Raw genomic sequence first — 15,223 nt, forward strand, 5'->3', positions numbered from 1 at the left:
AACATAATAATTATTTGATCTGTAGATATTTTATCACATATGTTCCTACAGCTCTTAAAGAATAACATATATTACTTAACTCCTTAGTGAAAGATAGGCAAAGGCACTTAGCTTACACTGTAATTGATTTCAATAAAATTTAGGAATTCATCTGGGCTATATGAGAGACATGCAGCAAACAAGGCCAAACCCCTCTTTTAAGGAGCTTTTTATGCATGTGGACAAGAGAATAAAAATTCAGGGAACACACAGGCAATGAAAGCAATGCTGCGTTGTGTGATTTCTGCAAGATGCAGACAGAAAGCCCGTAGCAGCATTGAGAAATGAACCTTGTTGCTCTGTACACCACTTTTGTCAAGCGCAGGGCTATCTTTCCTTTCTTGGAGCACGTAAGCTCAATCAAACAAACACACACAAGATAAAGGAAAGCAGATGTGTGGCTGAGGGTGAACATGGATTGTTTAAACAGACTGGTGTAAGTACTACATGTCAGAAGAGCAAAGCAAATATGTATACACAAAACGGAGATTTACCAGCTATGTAAGTAGCCACACTATCAAAAGGAGCTCAAGCTTAGGGCAGGGCAGAAATGGCAGCTGGGACAGGCTGCTGCTATTACTCCTGATTATCCCAGGAATAACGTATGAGAGAATTAGGAAGAAATTATTAAGCTATAAAATTTACCTTCATTTATATGCTGGCTGTATTAGTATAGTATTATATATTATCCTCTCCATAGTTAAGCCAGGATGAGACTAGCTGGTTTTACACCGTCCAGTTTTGAATGTCATACAAAATTATTTTTTGTAGTTAAATCAAATAGTGCAAGAAAATATAAAAAGACAAAAAAAGACTCTCAAAACCTGATCAGTGGGGAAAGGCCAAAGGAATTGTTTAATCTAGAAAGGACATAAATAAAAGGGAATGCGCTATTGGTACTCCAATATGTGAAAGCTGCTTCTCCTCTAAGGAGGCTGGTGATCAATTATTCTCCATTTTGATTGTGGTGTGACTTAATTTACCACAAGGGAGAACAGGATTAGATATTTGGGAAAAAATCTTTCTAGCTATAAGAGTAGTTAAACAGTAGAACAGACAAAATAGGGAAGTCTCAGGACAGCATTCCTTGGAGATTTTCAAAAATAAGGTTAAACAAACATCCATCAGAGATGATCTGAGTATACTTAATCCTGCGAAGGGAATAGCTAATCTCCCGGGGTCCTTCCCAGCTCTGCGTGTTGATGATGTCTAAGAGAAAGGTGACAGATGGAGGAGAAAACGGGATGAGAGCAGGTAGGATTAGAAGGGACGTCAGGGGTGGTATGGGAGAAGCCCCAAGGCACAGACCGGGACAGCAAGCAGGAGGAGCAGTGACATAAACCTGCAGTCTCTGCAGACAGCATCCAGACTGCATTGCATGGCTCCTAAGGCAATTGATGCATCTAGGTCATTTGCACTTATTTGTCTAAATATGATCTTTTTTTACCCTACAGCTTCTATGATTTCCTTTTCTTTCCCTAGCTGAGGTTAATTAAGCTCTTCTGAATAATGCTCTGCAGTCTGTTCATGTAATTTGTACTAAGGATTCACAAGGAAAAGATGAAGCCAAAAAAAGTAGTATTTGATGGGAGCACAAAACAAAGTTTTGACACATTACGTAAACCTACCACAATTCTGCTCTTTGCATTTGCTTTGTCGAAGGTTTTTTGCGCCTGAGGTAGCGGCTGCGCTCAGGGGGATGTACCTGTCTGTGTGACCTGCTTGGGCCATCTTCTCCCGCTCTCACTCTGACTTCTATCTCTGCATTTCACTGTCCCCTCTCTGGAGGGGGGAGGTGACTTTCTCTAGCTGCACTTGAAAGAAAAAAAACTCATTTGTGGCCATCATAAGGAAAACAAGGCTGAACTTTTATTGGAAAACGTGAAGATCTGAAGTTAGGATGTTGCTTCCACAATGAATTACGCACCTACCTCCAAATTACTGCAGTGGATATAGCTATCTATAGAAAGGATTGCATCTGTAAATCAGACTGTTCAATAACTCTTATTATTAAGTTGACTTCTATTTTGTCTTTAGTACTGCTTTCTCCTCCTGCTCTCTAGCTTTAATCAATCACTTTTTTTCTGCCATGAGTACCCCAGGCCGTAGCTATGTGTGCCAGGCACTGCCTTTGCCTGCTGTGGTTGTGCAAGACCCTGTAAGAGTGAAACCCTCCCGTGACGCTGCAGAGGAAATACAGTATTAATCACAAGGAGGGCAATCTCCCTGTGCAGTCAATTGCCAGTGCAAAATGGCATTAGAATGAAAAGCTATTCAACGGCTTAAGCAGCACATAGCACGTAAGGAGGAAATTTTCCCCTCCATCAGAGGGCACAGGTAAGCACTCGAGAGGACCTGGCCTGGTGCGTGTCCCAGGTAATTTGTTCCTGCTAGTCTTGCGTGCAGCCATCGTCAATGCATTTCAGAAACCCCTCCTATTTATTTCTTAGCAGGTGGTGTGCAAGAATGGATGGGGAGGTCTTAAGCAAGGGTTATGATTTTAGGATGGCACATTGTTTCACGTTCTGTGGTTTACTCTATGCTAGGTCATACTCTACTTCTCATGTGTAAAACAAATCATCTGTAAAACACAAGCGGAAAAAGAGCCATTTCCAGCCATGAGTCATTAGATCCCTCTTCTGAGCTGACAACAGAAAAGATGCCAACCACAGAATAATCTGTTACAAGTTTCTCATTGCACGTGTAGGTTACTGGTCTTCCTGGTTACCAAAATCCTGTGTATTCCAATAGGAAAGGAGTTTCAAAATGACTTGGGGAGGAATTATGCACCCCGAGTACATGGATGCAGTCAGGTCATCTGAGCGCAGCTCCCGAGGCCGGCAGGGACTGGCTGCAGGCCTTCGGGTGAAATGCAATTCCTCCCTCATTCCTTCCCCATCTCTATAATGGGATATGATATTTGCTTATTTTACAGGGCAACTGGGAGCTGTAAATAAGTAATCAGTGAAAGACACATTGAAAGCCTTTGATGGTGGATCTTTAACGGCTCAAAGCCTTGTAGGAATAGCTTAGCGTTACACATGCTTCGGGATTCGGAGCTGGCAGACCAAAGGGAGGCAGGAGGAGGCTCTGCAGGCGCAGCATGGTGCAGATCCCTCCATCCCTCCTGCGAGGCAAAGGACGGCCTGAGTAACATGCAACAGGGTGGCTCTTCCGCTGGGGATCGTCACTCCGTCCCCACCACAGCTTTACAGAAGATCATCCCAAGAGAGGTTTTGTGAGATATTTTCCTCTTGCATTGAGCGTGGGTGACAGCGCAATGTCGCACAAGGGGTTTCTCCCCTCACTCCTCCGTACCCGAGATCATGGCTTGGAGTGAGGAGTGTCGCTGGTGAAGAAACAGCCCTCACAAGCACTCGTGGGGCTGGAAGGCCGAGAGTATTACACTGTGTACACACAGATAAAGCAAAGCCAGGGCTTGCCTGAAACGACTAATAATTGAAACGTAACACAGACAAGGCAGCAAGGTAGCAACGTGCTCGGTTTAAAAAGCAGAAATCCCTGCAGACTATTTCTGCCCAGAAGATGATGCGTTCTTCAGGTATCAAAGGAAAATGGGGATCCAAGGGTGAGGCTGAAGAGAGACCCACCTACAGGCAAACTCTACAACGTGGTGAATAGTTGATTTTGAAACACATGATGAAGAGTGAATAGTTGATGCTGAAATTGGGAAAAGACTAAACCAGGGTCCGTAATAACTGCACCCAAACACCAACCCACAATTTGGAAAAGGCAGAGGTTTGGAAAAGGCTGAGTTGTGTTTTGCACTAAGGTGTGGGTCTCAGACCCCCCTCTGATGATTTCTCCTTGACCTGGGCAGTGACTGCAGAGCAGAGTGGAAGAAGCAGGGGGAGCGAGCAGAGTTTTTCAATTTACTCCTGAAATTTGTCCTTATTTTCCTGCCTGCCGGCTCTCTATCTTCACTCTGCCCAGCCTGCCATGAGCAATGAGAGCATGGCACAGTGCCACTTTGCCATGTCTTTGGGTATCTTTAGTCATAAGGGCTTTCAACGTTCTTTGGCTTTTTAAAAAAAGATTCAGAGCCTACATTTTTAAAGTCTAATTTACCTTAAAGAAACCCTTTGAAGACAGCAGCCCAGCCTGCTTTTCATGAACACCAAGGACACAGTTTTCCGTAGCATTTGTTCATTTAACTTAACCCTACTGTGGGCTGATTTTTCAGATGGGACAGTTACACACCGTTCTTACCGACCTCCGCGGAGCCTGAGCGCATTGCAAAACTAGGCCTCTCTTGTGTCCAAATGAGACCCTAAAACTCAGTGAACCCTTTTGAATGTTTTTGTCCTAAATATTCTTGATATCAGAAAATAATCTAAGCCCTGCTAAGTAGCTGGATGCCAGTGACTGCGAGCTTTGCTACCACCCTGTCGAACAAGCAGTTTGGGCTGAGCCAGCCTTTAGGAACAGGGAAATGGGGTCTGCAGAGCACAACCTGAAAATGCAATGAGGGACGGATCGTAGTAGAAACAGGGGAATGTAACACCACCTCTACGACACAACCTCGGCCACTCTCTTCCTACCACAAACTTCCTAGGATGGGCCAAATTGTTTGTTACAAGTTTCCCCAGGGGCTGCCATGGGAAGAGGGGAGCCAAAATCTCCGCGATATCAGCTTACGTAACTCCTCCTTGCACAAGGACAGCTGTGCTGGGGAGGTCGGCAGATTCCTGCCAAATTATTCAGCAGTGTCTGTCTCCTGAGTTTGGAAAGAGACATTTGATTCATCCTTGCCAGCTCCATGAAGCTGCGGTGTGGGATCCGAGTGGGGGAGGACTGGAGCTGAAAGCATTTATGTGGAAATGCTATTTTCGTTCAACGTATTTAGTGGAACATCAGTGGCATTTTGATGCCTTGTTCCACCTCAAGCCCAGTCACATTGGCTGCGAAGCAGCGAGGCGAGGGCGAGTGCATTTCCAAAGAACTAGTAACAGGAGGAGATGGGAAACCCTTCTGCAGACACGTCACTCAGCTTTTCTGGTCTCTCCAGTTTGCTCCCAGGGGCTTAAAATTGTGCTGCTGAAAGGCCAGAGCAAGAGGAGGGTTAGATTTTCAGCTCTTGAGGTTTCGCTTGTGGGCGAAATTTACACCCACTGCAATTACAGGAGTGATAAATTAGGCACAGAGTATATCTGTATGGCTATATGAGTAGGCGAAACCTGTTCCCTATCCAGAAAAGAAAACACAGACTGTGAGGGACTCTAAATTCAGCCCTTTCTAGATTTTACTGTTGAATTAGCAACTAACATTCTTCTCCCGCCCTCCTCCAGCTGGCTCCTCTGGCTGACCCTGATGTTTTTCTCCTTACACCTCCTGCGTTCCAGCAGCCTCTCTGGAGTCTGCTCTCCCCTCTCTGCTATTGCACACCGAGCAGCGAAAAGGCAGCACCTGCCTCCCCGAGGCAGCGGAACGCCAGCCAGCAGGTTGCTGCAGGTTGCTGGTGCCGGTCAGTACAGCTCCTTAGCACGAGTCCTCCTGCAAAACTGCGCTCAGGGCACATCACTGGCACGTGCACATCTCTGCAAAAGGGACAGGGAGCAAATGCATTCAGGGCTATTTTGACCATTAGAAGGAATGTTTTTTCTTGAATATGCCGTATCTGAACGCTAAAGTACTTTTTCATACCTGTTTTCAATATATATCCTGTCAATTGCTGGAATTCGTCCTTCACGTTCAGCTATCTGCTAGCCAAGGAGACTGACAGGAGGATCAAACTTCCTTGCCATGCTCTATGGTGTGGACCCACAGAAACCTCTTGTCTGCAGACAGCACGCACTCATCAGCTGGGCATGAACGCAGGGCTATGTCCACGGGGCTGTGGAAACACTGTTCTCTAAAAACTTCATTTTATACTTTGCTTTGGGGCTGGGACCAAGCCAGTGTGTTTTCTTTGGTCATCTTCATGCTCATCTTATGCTATCTCACTAGCTCAAACAGCAGCACGCCTTGCCTGTCAGTGCAGCACACCGAGTGAAAACAGTGAAACACAGCCTGACCCATTTTCCCACCCTGCTGCAGGCTGGACCCAGGCCTGACCCAAAACATGGCATTTCAGGAAAAGAGAAGGGGTGGGAGCTGCTGCAAAAGTCAGTGTTCTTTGTGGGTCAAAAAACCACTTGAAGTAATAAGAATTGTCCCAGTGCTGCTCTGTGTTTGCAAACAAGATTTTCGGCTAGCCCTGCGAGACCTATTTAGCCTGTAATAAAAGCAGGGCCATTGTTTTGGTGCAAAGATTACCTCAATGTTTTTAACAGAAGCGATATGGGAACTAGACCTTCTTACAAAAAGGGCTCAGAAACGTCTCCTTTATCTTCCCATTTGAAAACGTGAATTGCAATGGAGTTTGACAGCATTATTTTATTTACTCTATCTCCTATAGCACAGCTATTTCTGGCTGACTCTCTGGCTATTGCTATTAAACTGGTCTCATTTTGCTTCTCATCCAACCTGCTTTGCTCTGAGAGCTCAAGGGAAGACAGCAATAGCAATAAAGCACAAGCTGGAGTTTGCATTGCCTCTTGATTACGAGAGACACATTAAAAGTGCAAATGAAAACTAAATGTGTTTCATGCAGTCACTGATCTTTCTGCGCTGTCAGAAAACACTAAACACAGAGCCCCATCAAGGACTGTTCAACTATTGGTGAAAGAAAAGCATAATTTGGTGCCGAAACTCTGTTAACCCTTCATACTTCATACTGTCATTTCCAGCCTAATGCCACAGCACGCTCGAGCCCGTTGGGGAAATCCAAACTATTATCCAGAACAGAAGAAAGAAGATCCTCGTCTAATACATGCTAAGCACCTAGAGCATCCCCCAACATAACAAGCTATGATCATAATTAATGCTGCGTGTCACAGTCCTGGATGTTAAGTACTATGATTTGCAAATTTAAAGCATCTCTGTGTCAAACTCTCTCAACTTCAGGGTGGTAAGAAAAGTAGACCCTGTGCCTTTAAGGCAACATATTTTAATGCTACTATCATCAAGGATTGACTTCAATTCTTGGTAATTACGGTTAGCATACTGGAATATGTATTCTTCTTTCCTGATTATAGACATATGGTAAGTCAAACTGAGGCCAGTGCTTGCTTCCTACACAGTTTATTCCCTTCTTCCTTTCCAAAAGGCATTTTTGCATTAGGATAACCAACTGACAGTCTCTTCTGCAGAAAGCACCACTCTGTCCTCATGCACACTGCAACGTCCCAACCTCTGGTTCAGGAAGCACAGGCAGAAAATTCATTAGGAGAGTTTGACATTAATCCAGTAGCCGAAAGTTACCCAGCTCTGCAAAGAAAATCTAATCGTGAGCTCTCCCAGTGGCTCTTTATCAGGAACCGTACACATCCAAACTAACTCAGTGCTCTCCTTTTGACACAGGTTCAGGAAATCTTCTGCAGTACCTACCTACATCCACTGCTATTTCAGTATTCAGTTTATTGAACACTGAAATGGTTCACATGGCCATTTCATCTGATTAAACTTCTCACTTCCTAGCACCAGAACATAATTCAAGGGTGGTATTAGGAAGTGACCAGTGCTGTCTCCGATGGCAAAGTCTAAGCCAAAGAGATTTATTTGTAAAGCTTGGAAACCAATTTTTATTTGTGAAAATCTTCCCACACAAGTTGCTTTGCAAGATGTTTGCCAGAAATGAAAGCTGGAGAAGCTGCCATAGTGTCAGCTTCTCCACCTGCTGCTACTGCTCTTATTCATGCAGCCCTCGTAAAACTTAGTGCAAGTTTCCTGCTTGGAAGAAAGACTTAAATATACCCATACTGGCGGAGATAACATCTGTCAAGCGCATTTGAATGCAGCCCTTTATAATTATTCATTTTCACAAACTAGGTCTCTGTCTGAAGTCCTGTCAGTTATCCAAGACGTGGTGGTCATGGAAATGCATTCGGGATTTCTCAGTCTGAGGCAGTGGAACTTACACTGGCGACCAGGGAAGGGTCTGAGCTTTGCCCCTGGATCCGACCAGTGCCATCACTCCTTTCCTGACAGCTGAACTGTATTAATGACTAGTTCATTACAGTCACATTAATAGACTCATATAGTTCAATATAGTCATATTAACGACTATACTAATATCTGGTTCTTTGCATGCAAACAAACCACCAACCAGGTAATCACCCAGCTGCCCATATGCCTGTTTGCAAAGACAGACCCTTGGCTTGGCTCACATTGCCAAAGCCCTTGGAAAAATCCTAGGAGATGCAGCCAGTGGGAAGACAACAAGGACGTTCACGTTCAAGGAGCTGCTCCCAGTGGCAGCGCCCAGTCCATCCCACCCATCTGCTGAGCAGCACATCACCTTTATGAGATGAGTGAGCAATAGGATACAAGGGGGTGATTCCAACCTGCAGAGATGTGTGGACGCCCACGATTTCAAAAGGCCAGGCAGATGCTGAAACCTTGCTTGAAATGTTTGGGAACAACTAATAAACACAGTGAACGTTGATCAGTGAGCTCTTGTCTGTCAGATGGCTGGCCTGGCATTACTGATGATCTTTTGCTGCCGTATCAAGCAGGGGAACAACTAGGTGATAATCTCAAGAAGAATCGCCCTGAGAGTTACCCTTGCTCACAGAAATGTCTTGGCCAGATGTTCAACAAAAAAAAAAGGTCCCACAACCTTGAAACATTTTCAGACATCAACAGAAAGGGATGGCAAAGCTTCTGGAAAGTAGGTCAGATAGAAAGCAGACAGGAGTTTATTGGGAAATATGTTAACTGCTGCTGAAAGCAGATAGCTGGATACTAGAAATACCACCACAGCCAGTAGACCGTATTCCTTAGGCACAGCCAACACTGGACAAATCAGTAGGAAAAGGCAACTTGGTAATTCTTGGTAGCATATGATAGGAGTCCTGCTGAAACTTTCCGAGGTCATCTGCCTGTATAGCTGATGGAACAAATGTGATCCAACATGAAAAAAAAAAAAAAGGTGTTTTCTGAGACTGTGGATTGTGCCTTGTCTTTAGAGCCACACAAAGGACACAGCGCAGTTGAACCAGAGCAGTCCTCATTGTTTACTAGCTGATAGCAAAGCTGCTATGAAGAAACCCAAACTTACATGGGGGTGGGGCGACGTATTACTTTGCACACAGTGCTTACCTTAAATAATGGGTACAAAATGAGTTGTTACCTTGGCTATAGATAGAATTTTTTAATACTCTGCCTGGGTTCAGCAGCAATACAGCCTGCCCAAAGAATCAGCAGCTTGCAATACAGACACAGACAAGGGTTGCGGGCATGTATGTAGCAGTGTGCTCCCTTGGGACTGATGTATCCAGCATGTCGGCTGGCTGGAAGCAGAATGCTGCTGAAATTTTTGCAGCAAAAGAAAAACTGGCTTTCACCAGCACTTCTCCAGATGTTGCAGGAATTCATATACCATCTTCCTGGACCTAACATGCATCTACTGGTATCGGCGGATGCCACTCACACCTCACCTGAAGTCTGCCGGGGTGAACCTGATTCCAGCCAGTTTTGCCACACAGAAATTATTTCATCTTCCACTGCACGAACTAGTGAGCAGGAATCTGACAGTCTCTGCAGCGTGAGCCCACTGTGTAACAAGTTTTGCAGGCAATGGAGTTCAAAGGGAATGACAGAGAATACCAACATCCAAAACTGTCGCAGAGCTTATGACATTGAACTGTATCTGTTCCCCCAGAAACTCATGTACCAGTATCTGCCAAACCACAGAATCCATATGCATTACTAAGGGATTCAAGAGCACAGAGCTGTTGCAGCTGCAAACATCTACCAGGGAGACAACAGGTAGCGAAGGTGAGGATGATGTGCAGATAACTCCAATGAAGATCTGGAGGAGTGGGAGATCTTGTTTGAAATATGTACTTGTCTTCTAGAGCCTCTCAGGATATCTAGCATGCTTTCATCAAACTAAAGTATCTGTGATAGAGTTAAATAAGGAATTGGGTTTAGTTCCTTATTTCTATTAAAAATCCCTTTTGACCAATAAAGAGGTAAAAATTCAACCATTAAAATTCAGAAATAAATGTCTTCTCAAATAGACCATGTCATGATTAAGGATGTATCATACCTACTAATTTATTATATCTGAAGAAAACCCACATAGGCAGAAGATTTTCTGAAGAGGAAAATTCACTGAGATGTGCCATCGTAAGTGGTACCAAAGCTGAAAATTTTGATCAGGCTCACTAACTAAACAAACCTCATGCAAAACATAGGTCAGGTTGTCCATGAATTTTCTCATTGCCTGTGTCTGGAATACGAGGGGTGCTTTTCAATGTGCTGCTTTGGAAACCTCTAAAGGACTTAATTCTCCCTGTACACAAAGCAGAGGAGCTGGCAGCCCTGGACCAGTCTGAACTCTGAGACCTTCCGGAAATCTCGAACTTTCCCTTCTGGACTCAGACAACTCCACTTCCCTGAGGGCTGGCTGAAGTGGGACATGAAAGCATACTGCAAGCTCACGCCACTCTCCAGCACTTTAATTCCCATGACTGGCACCAGGCTGTGCTGCAGATGACCCCGGGACATGGTGCTCTGCCCACTGCTGGCCAGGCAGGACTGGAGCACCAGCACCCCTGCAGACCTGCTGTCTTCTCCCCGCTCTTGGGGATGTGTGGGTCATATTTCACCTCCCTCGGAGAATAATTTTAAAGCATAGAGTAAGGAAGGCTGGCCCCAGCTTCCCGCACCTTGGTATAAATGGTGCTTCACTAAGAAAGCCCCAGGATATAGTGTTCTGGCTCTAAAGCAGAGGTTATCCTGCTAGATGGTTGCCTGTTGGGATGTGTAACAGCAACGCCTGACACAAGGGTCAAGACAACACAGGCTATAAATCATTCAGATTTATTTTATATAGGATGTGTGATCCCAAAATGTGAGCTAACACTCCTCTAAATTCCATACTCAGACAATCTTTATTAACCATGTTCAGGGAAAACGTTATCAAGATGGGAGAGTCCAGCTGTAACCGCCTCCCCTCCTACCCCAACACTGAAGAATAACAACTGCAGTTTGATGCTGGAAAAAGAGATGCAGAAGGAGAACCTACAACGAGGTATGAACTCTGTGCCCATGATATTGGGCTCACCAGATGAGTTACCACCCTCTGCTCTGTCACCTTAAAGCTCAGGGGGGACACTGCCCCACAAGACCTCGGCTAGTGGCAGAAGAGCCCGCCAGATCCCGACATGGAGTCAGTCTCTCTGCCAGGAAGACCCAGACCACCATGCTGTCTCCGAGACAGCTAAAATCTGCAAGGTGTTTTCCCATGAAGGCATCTCTTGTGCAGCATTGCCACACATGCACCACAAAATGCTTTTTGAATACATAAGGGAAGAGGACAGTGTCACACTAACACTGTTTGCATACTGATACAACCTTTCGAGCCCCCAGCAGCCTCTTGTGAATTGCTGAATGCTCTCCACTCATACTGATGACCACGGAAATCCCAGCTCTGATTTTCCCAGGAATTAAGGGAACGCTCGATAGCTCTATGGATCAGACCCAGTGCAAGCCAAACTGGATGCTGCCTTATGAATCGGAAATTCAGGGTCACAATCAAAGTGTAGGAGGTCAAGATTAAAAATTAAACCCAGCTGTGTACTTCCAGACTCACTTTGACAGTTCTCTGACTTTGTTATTGTTGCTCTGCGGTTATTTTTTTTACAGAGACGGGAAAGAAGTAAAAGGCACAGCAACAAGGAGGGGAAAAATAAGCAGAAGGCAAAATTCCAGTCAACCATGACTCAGGAGAAGAATGTGCCACCCACTGAACTGCACAGGCCGCAGCTCTGCGTACCGCGGCAGCGGGCAGTGATGCTACGGTGAGTCAGGAGCCACCCACGCCCCCACCCACGCCGCTTCCTGCAGCGGCAGGGCACTCCTCGGAGGGCTGCCACGCGACGCGGGTCTCGCTCAACCTTTCCTTAGCATATGAGATACGACAGGAACAGAGCCCTGGTGTGTTTGGCTGGAGACGTCTGCAGCTCGCCCTCGCTCCCACTTGAAGCTGGTCCAGGGGACTCCCTCTGCACAGTTATCTGTATAGCTGCAGTGAAAATGTCAATGAATCCCCATCTGTCAGAAGACAGAGGCACCCAGGACTTATGAGCTCTGTCACTTCACTTCGAACAGCCGTGATGGTAATGAGCTGGTATCACCTTAGCAGGCTACAGCAATACAGCTGCGATGCTGCTGCTTAACACAGTTGCTCCAAAACACAGTTCACCTGCTGCTATTAATACTACAACACATTAGCATCAGTACTCTCACTACCTTTTTCTGCCTTCATGATGGGTTTCATGGCAGAGATATGCCTTACAAAAACCAGCACAGCAGCTACACGAGGATGAGGCTTAAAAAGCATTTCACCAAGTGACTGCAGATATACCCTGCTACAGACCAGGCTGCTGCCTGATATTTCTTCAAGAGGCAGCGAACATCATTTTAATGTAGTAATTGAGTTGCCTGCCCAAGTGCCAGGCTTCATAGTTCATATAGAAATTCTAGGGCTATCTAATCCCAGATCATATGCTGCAGCCAAAACCCAAAAGTAGAAGTGAGGCAACGAGCCAAATGAGGGGCACATGAGAAAAAGGCATGAAATGAACAAGTGGAGGCTGGATTTGCTACGAGCATAAAAATCTCTCTATCGTGGTATACTCACCATCCTGGAATTCAGTATTTCTAGCATGTGGATTGCCCTTCCTCAGTGCTATCCATGTCCTCTTCCGCATGTGTAACAAACAGCCACCTTGCCCTAAAAACCACTTTGGACTGGAAAGCCTGTCCGCAGTATGTCCTTAGCCGTGCTGCTTTCTCCCTGGATGTCCTTACCTTCTTGCAGAGAACCATCTGGTGATCAAAGAGAAAGAAAACACGCTGCTGGTTCCGTCCATAAGGCTGGTAAATCCAGGACATCTCTCCCGTGTAGATCAACTCTGAGCTGCGGTCCAAGATATCGTCTCCCTAGAGGGCACAGAGAACGAGGCCGAGTGAACTGCCGCTCCCAGCCAGGGCAGTGGATATGTTTCTCTTTGCAGGATGGGGAGGAACAATAATTAAATAAGATTTTGGTCCTTCTGCAGCTCTCAAAGCCACCCTGTCTGACTTCAGACCAGAAACTGGAGATAGGGGATAATTCTGAAGGAAGGGAAACAAATGAAGTAAAACTGTGGACACTCAAAGCACGGTCATTACGGTTCACATTGCAATGACAAAAGAAACAGCAGAACTGCTGCTCCAGACACTGTCCCTGATCTCCCCTCTCCAAGTACCACCAGACCCTGGATCTCACCGCAGGTGCCGATGGCATCCTGAGAGCGAAGCCTCTTCCTCCTGCCCACGGCAGCGCCACTTTGTATTCAGGGTAGCAAATCCCCTGGCACCCCCTCCCGTTAAAATGGCATCCCAACGCACATCCCCTCCTGAGATCTCAGGCCAGCTACCGAAGTCAGCTACACTGGGATATCAATTCCCCCACCTGTGAGGCTCCCAAAACTCACCCCTCCAGATAGTTGCCTCTCTTCCCACTCATTCAGGCAATTACAGTCCCTTCTCCCATAGCTCATTAGAGCTCCCCATCTCCAAAAAACTGTCAGGACCACCCCGGCTCCTCTGGCAGCCTCCGGCCCCCCCCGGCTGGCAAGGCCTCCCCGGCCGGCTGCCAGAATGCCCTCATCCTTTCTCTGCCTCCGGCTAACGCTTGTTTTCCTCTCCGATTTTTTTTAAGGATTCATGAGCAGATGGTCTTGAAAACACAGCGCTCTCCCACTCTCCGAGAGAACAAATGCAGTCACCCTCCACTAATTGGGATGAGCTGGACTTTTTAAAAAGTTAATTAAAATGTATTTATTAAAAATGGGTGAATTCACCACCACCTGCCCTGTGGGCATCTCAGTGTATCTCTCACTCTGAAACACCACAGAAGGAATCAGGATGACTTCAGTTAAAAGGTAAGGAGCAGGATTCAGGAACAAGTGAGAGAAAAGCTCTGACTTTTTCTTTCTCTTTTTTTCTTTTTGGCTCTGAAACTAGTGCAGTTCTGGCTTTGATGCCAAACTAGAACCAATTTCTGGGACAAGACCATCACAAAATCTCAGCAAACAGCTTGCAAAGGTTCAGCCAGCTATGGGGGGCATCTAGATAGACAGGCTTTTCTGGTAGTGCTTACACTTGTAGGTGCCAAAGCAACCAAGAGTCATCCCCACTCCTAATTTCTTGGTGAGGATTTCAGACTGCTGTTCAGGTAAATGTGTAATTAACCTCTCAGCATTGATTGGAAGTGACTGCCTGAGTCCCTGGGCCCTGTGACAACAGCAACTTCATTAAGTCACTGCATCATCATGCTGCAGCACAGACTTTCAAATCGCCTTAGCGAGGTACTTATCCACCTCTCTATCTCTCTTCTGTGGCTGTGGTATCTGAAGGCCTAATTAGGGATAACTTCCCGGGAACACAGAGGGTCGTTCCCAGAAGGGATGGGCTGTGCACCTTGCAGTGTCTCAAGAGTGTGGTGTCAGGGTCCGATTTCAGCCGTGGAACCTCCTGGCCAGAAACCGGGGACCGTGCGCTGCTGGGACAGCTCAGGTATCCACAAGCCCTTGAACAAGAAGCCTCTGAAGAAAACACACCGGCTCCAGAAATTGTGGGCTTTCCTGGCTAAACATGAGCTTATACGAAGAAGATTCAGACAAGCCTATGGATGGGAGCTTTTATGAGAGGGGGCGAGCCTAGAAGAGGCTGGCTGCTAAAAATAGAAAGCCAGTTTTGTCTTCTACTCCTGTGGTAGCATCTCAAGCCTGAGGACACACAGAGGACTCTGTAAACACTTCTACTTGATTAGCTGAATCCAAACTGTGTAGTCCCTGCAAGCAATATAAACCAAAAAAATTTAGATCTGAAATGATAGGATTTGTATTGCATTTTTTATGTTGGGAAAACAATTTATATATACAGTCCATAGGCTAGAAATAGATGATTTCCAGTGCTGGGTTAGCAAATTTGGAAATATATATTGCAAATAGTTTTGGACTAGCGCATGGCTGGCCAGCCTTCAGCCCCCAAGAGCAGCAGCTCCGTGGCCCGGCCTGTTCCTCAAGCCCTCAGCTGCTATAGCAATACACCAGTGTGGGTGTGC

The 15,223-nt window shown here is 45.9% G+C and overlaps 1 protein-coding gene across 2 annotated transcripts in view; it reads right to left on the reverse strand.

Annotated features, from left to right (window-relative positions):
* ARHGEF9 (Cdc42 guanine nucleotide exchange factor 9) overlaps positions 1-15,223 on the reverse strand; it is a 191,809-nt gene that overhangs the window by 15,798 nt on the left and 160,788 nt on the right. For both annotated transcript variants that reach the window (XM_075513089.1, XM_075513088.1), the window contains exon 9: positions 12,922-13,053. In XM_075513089.1, coding sequence (XP_075369204.1) covers positions 12,922-13,053 — 132 coding nt within the window. The remainder of the gene's footprint in view (positions 1-12,921; positions 13,054-15,223) is intronic.

Source organism: Mycteria americana, chromosome 10 (genome assembly GCF_035582795.1).
Source record: "Mycteria americana isolate JAX WOST 10 ecotype Jacksonville Zoo and Gardens chromosome 10, USCA_MyAme_1.0, whole genome shotgun sequence".
Taxonomy (NCBI): Eukaryota; Metazoa; Chordata; class Aves; order Ciconiiformes; family Ciconiidae; genus Mycteria; species Mycteria americana.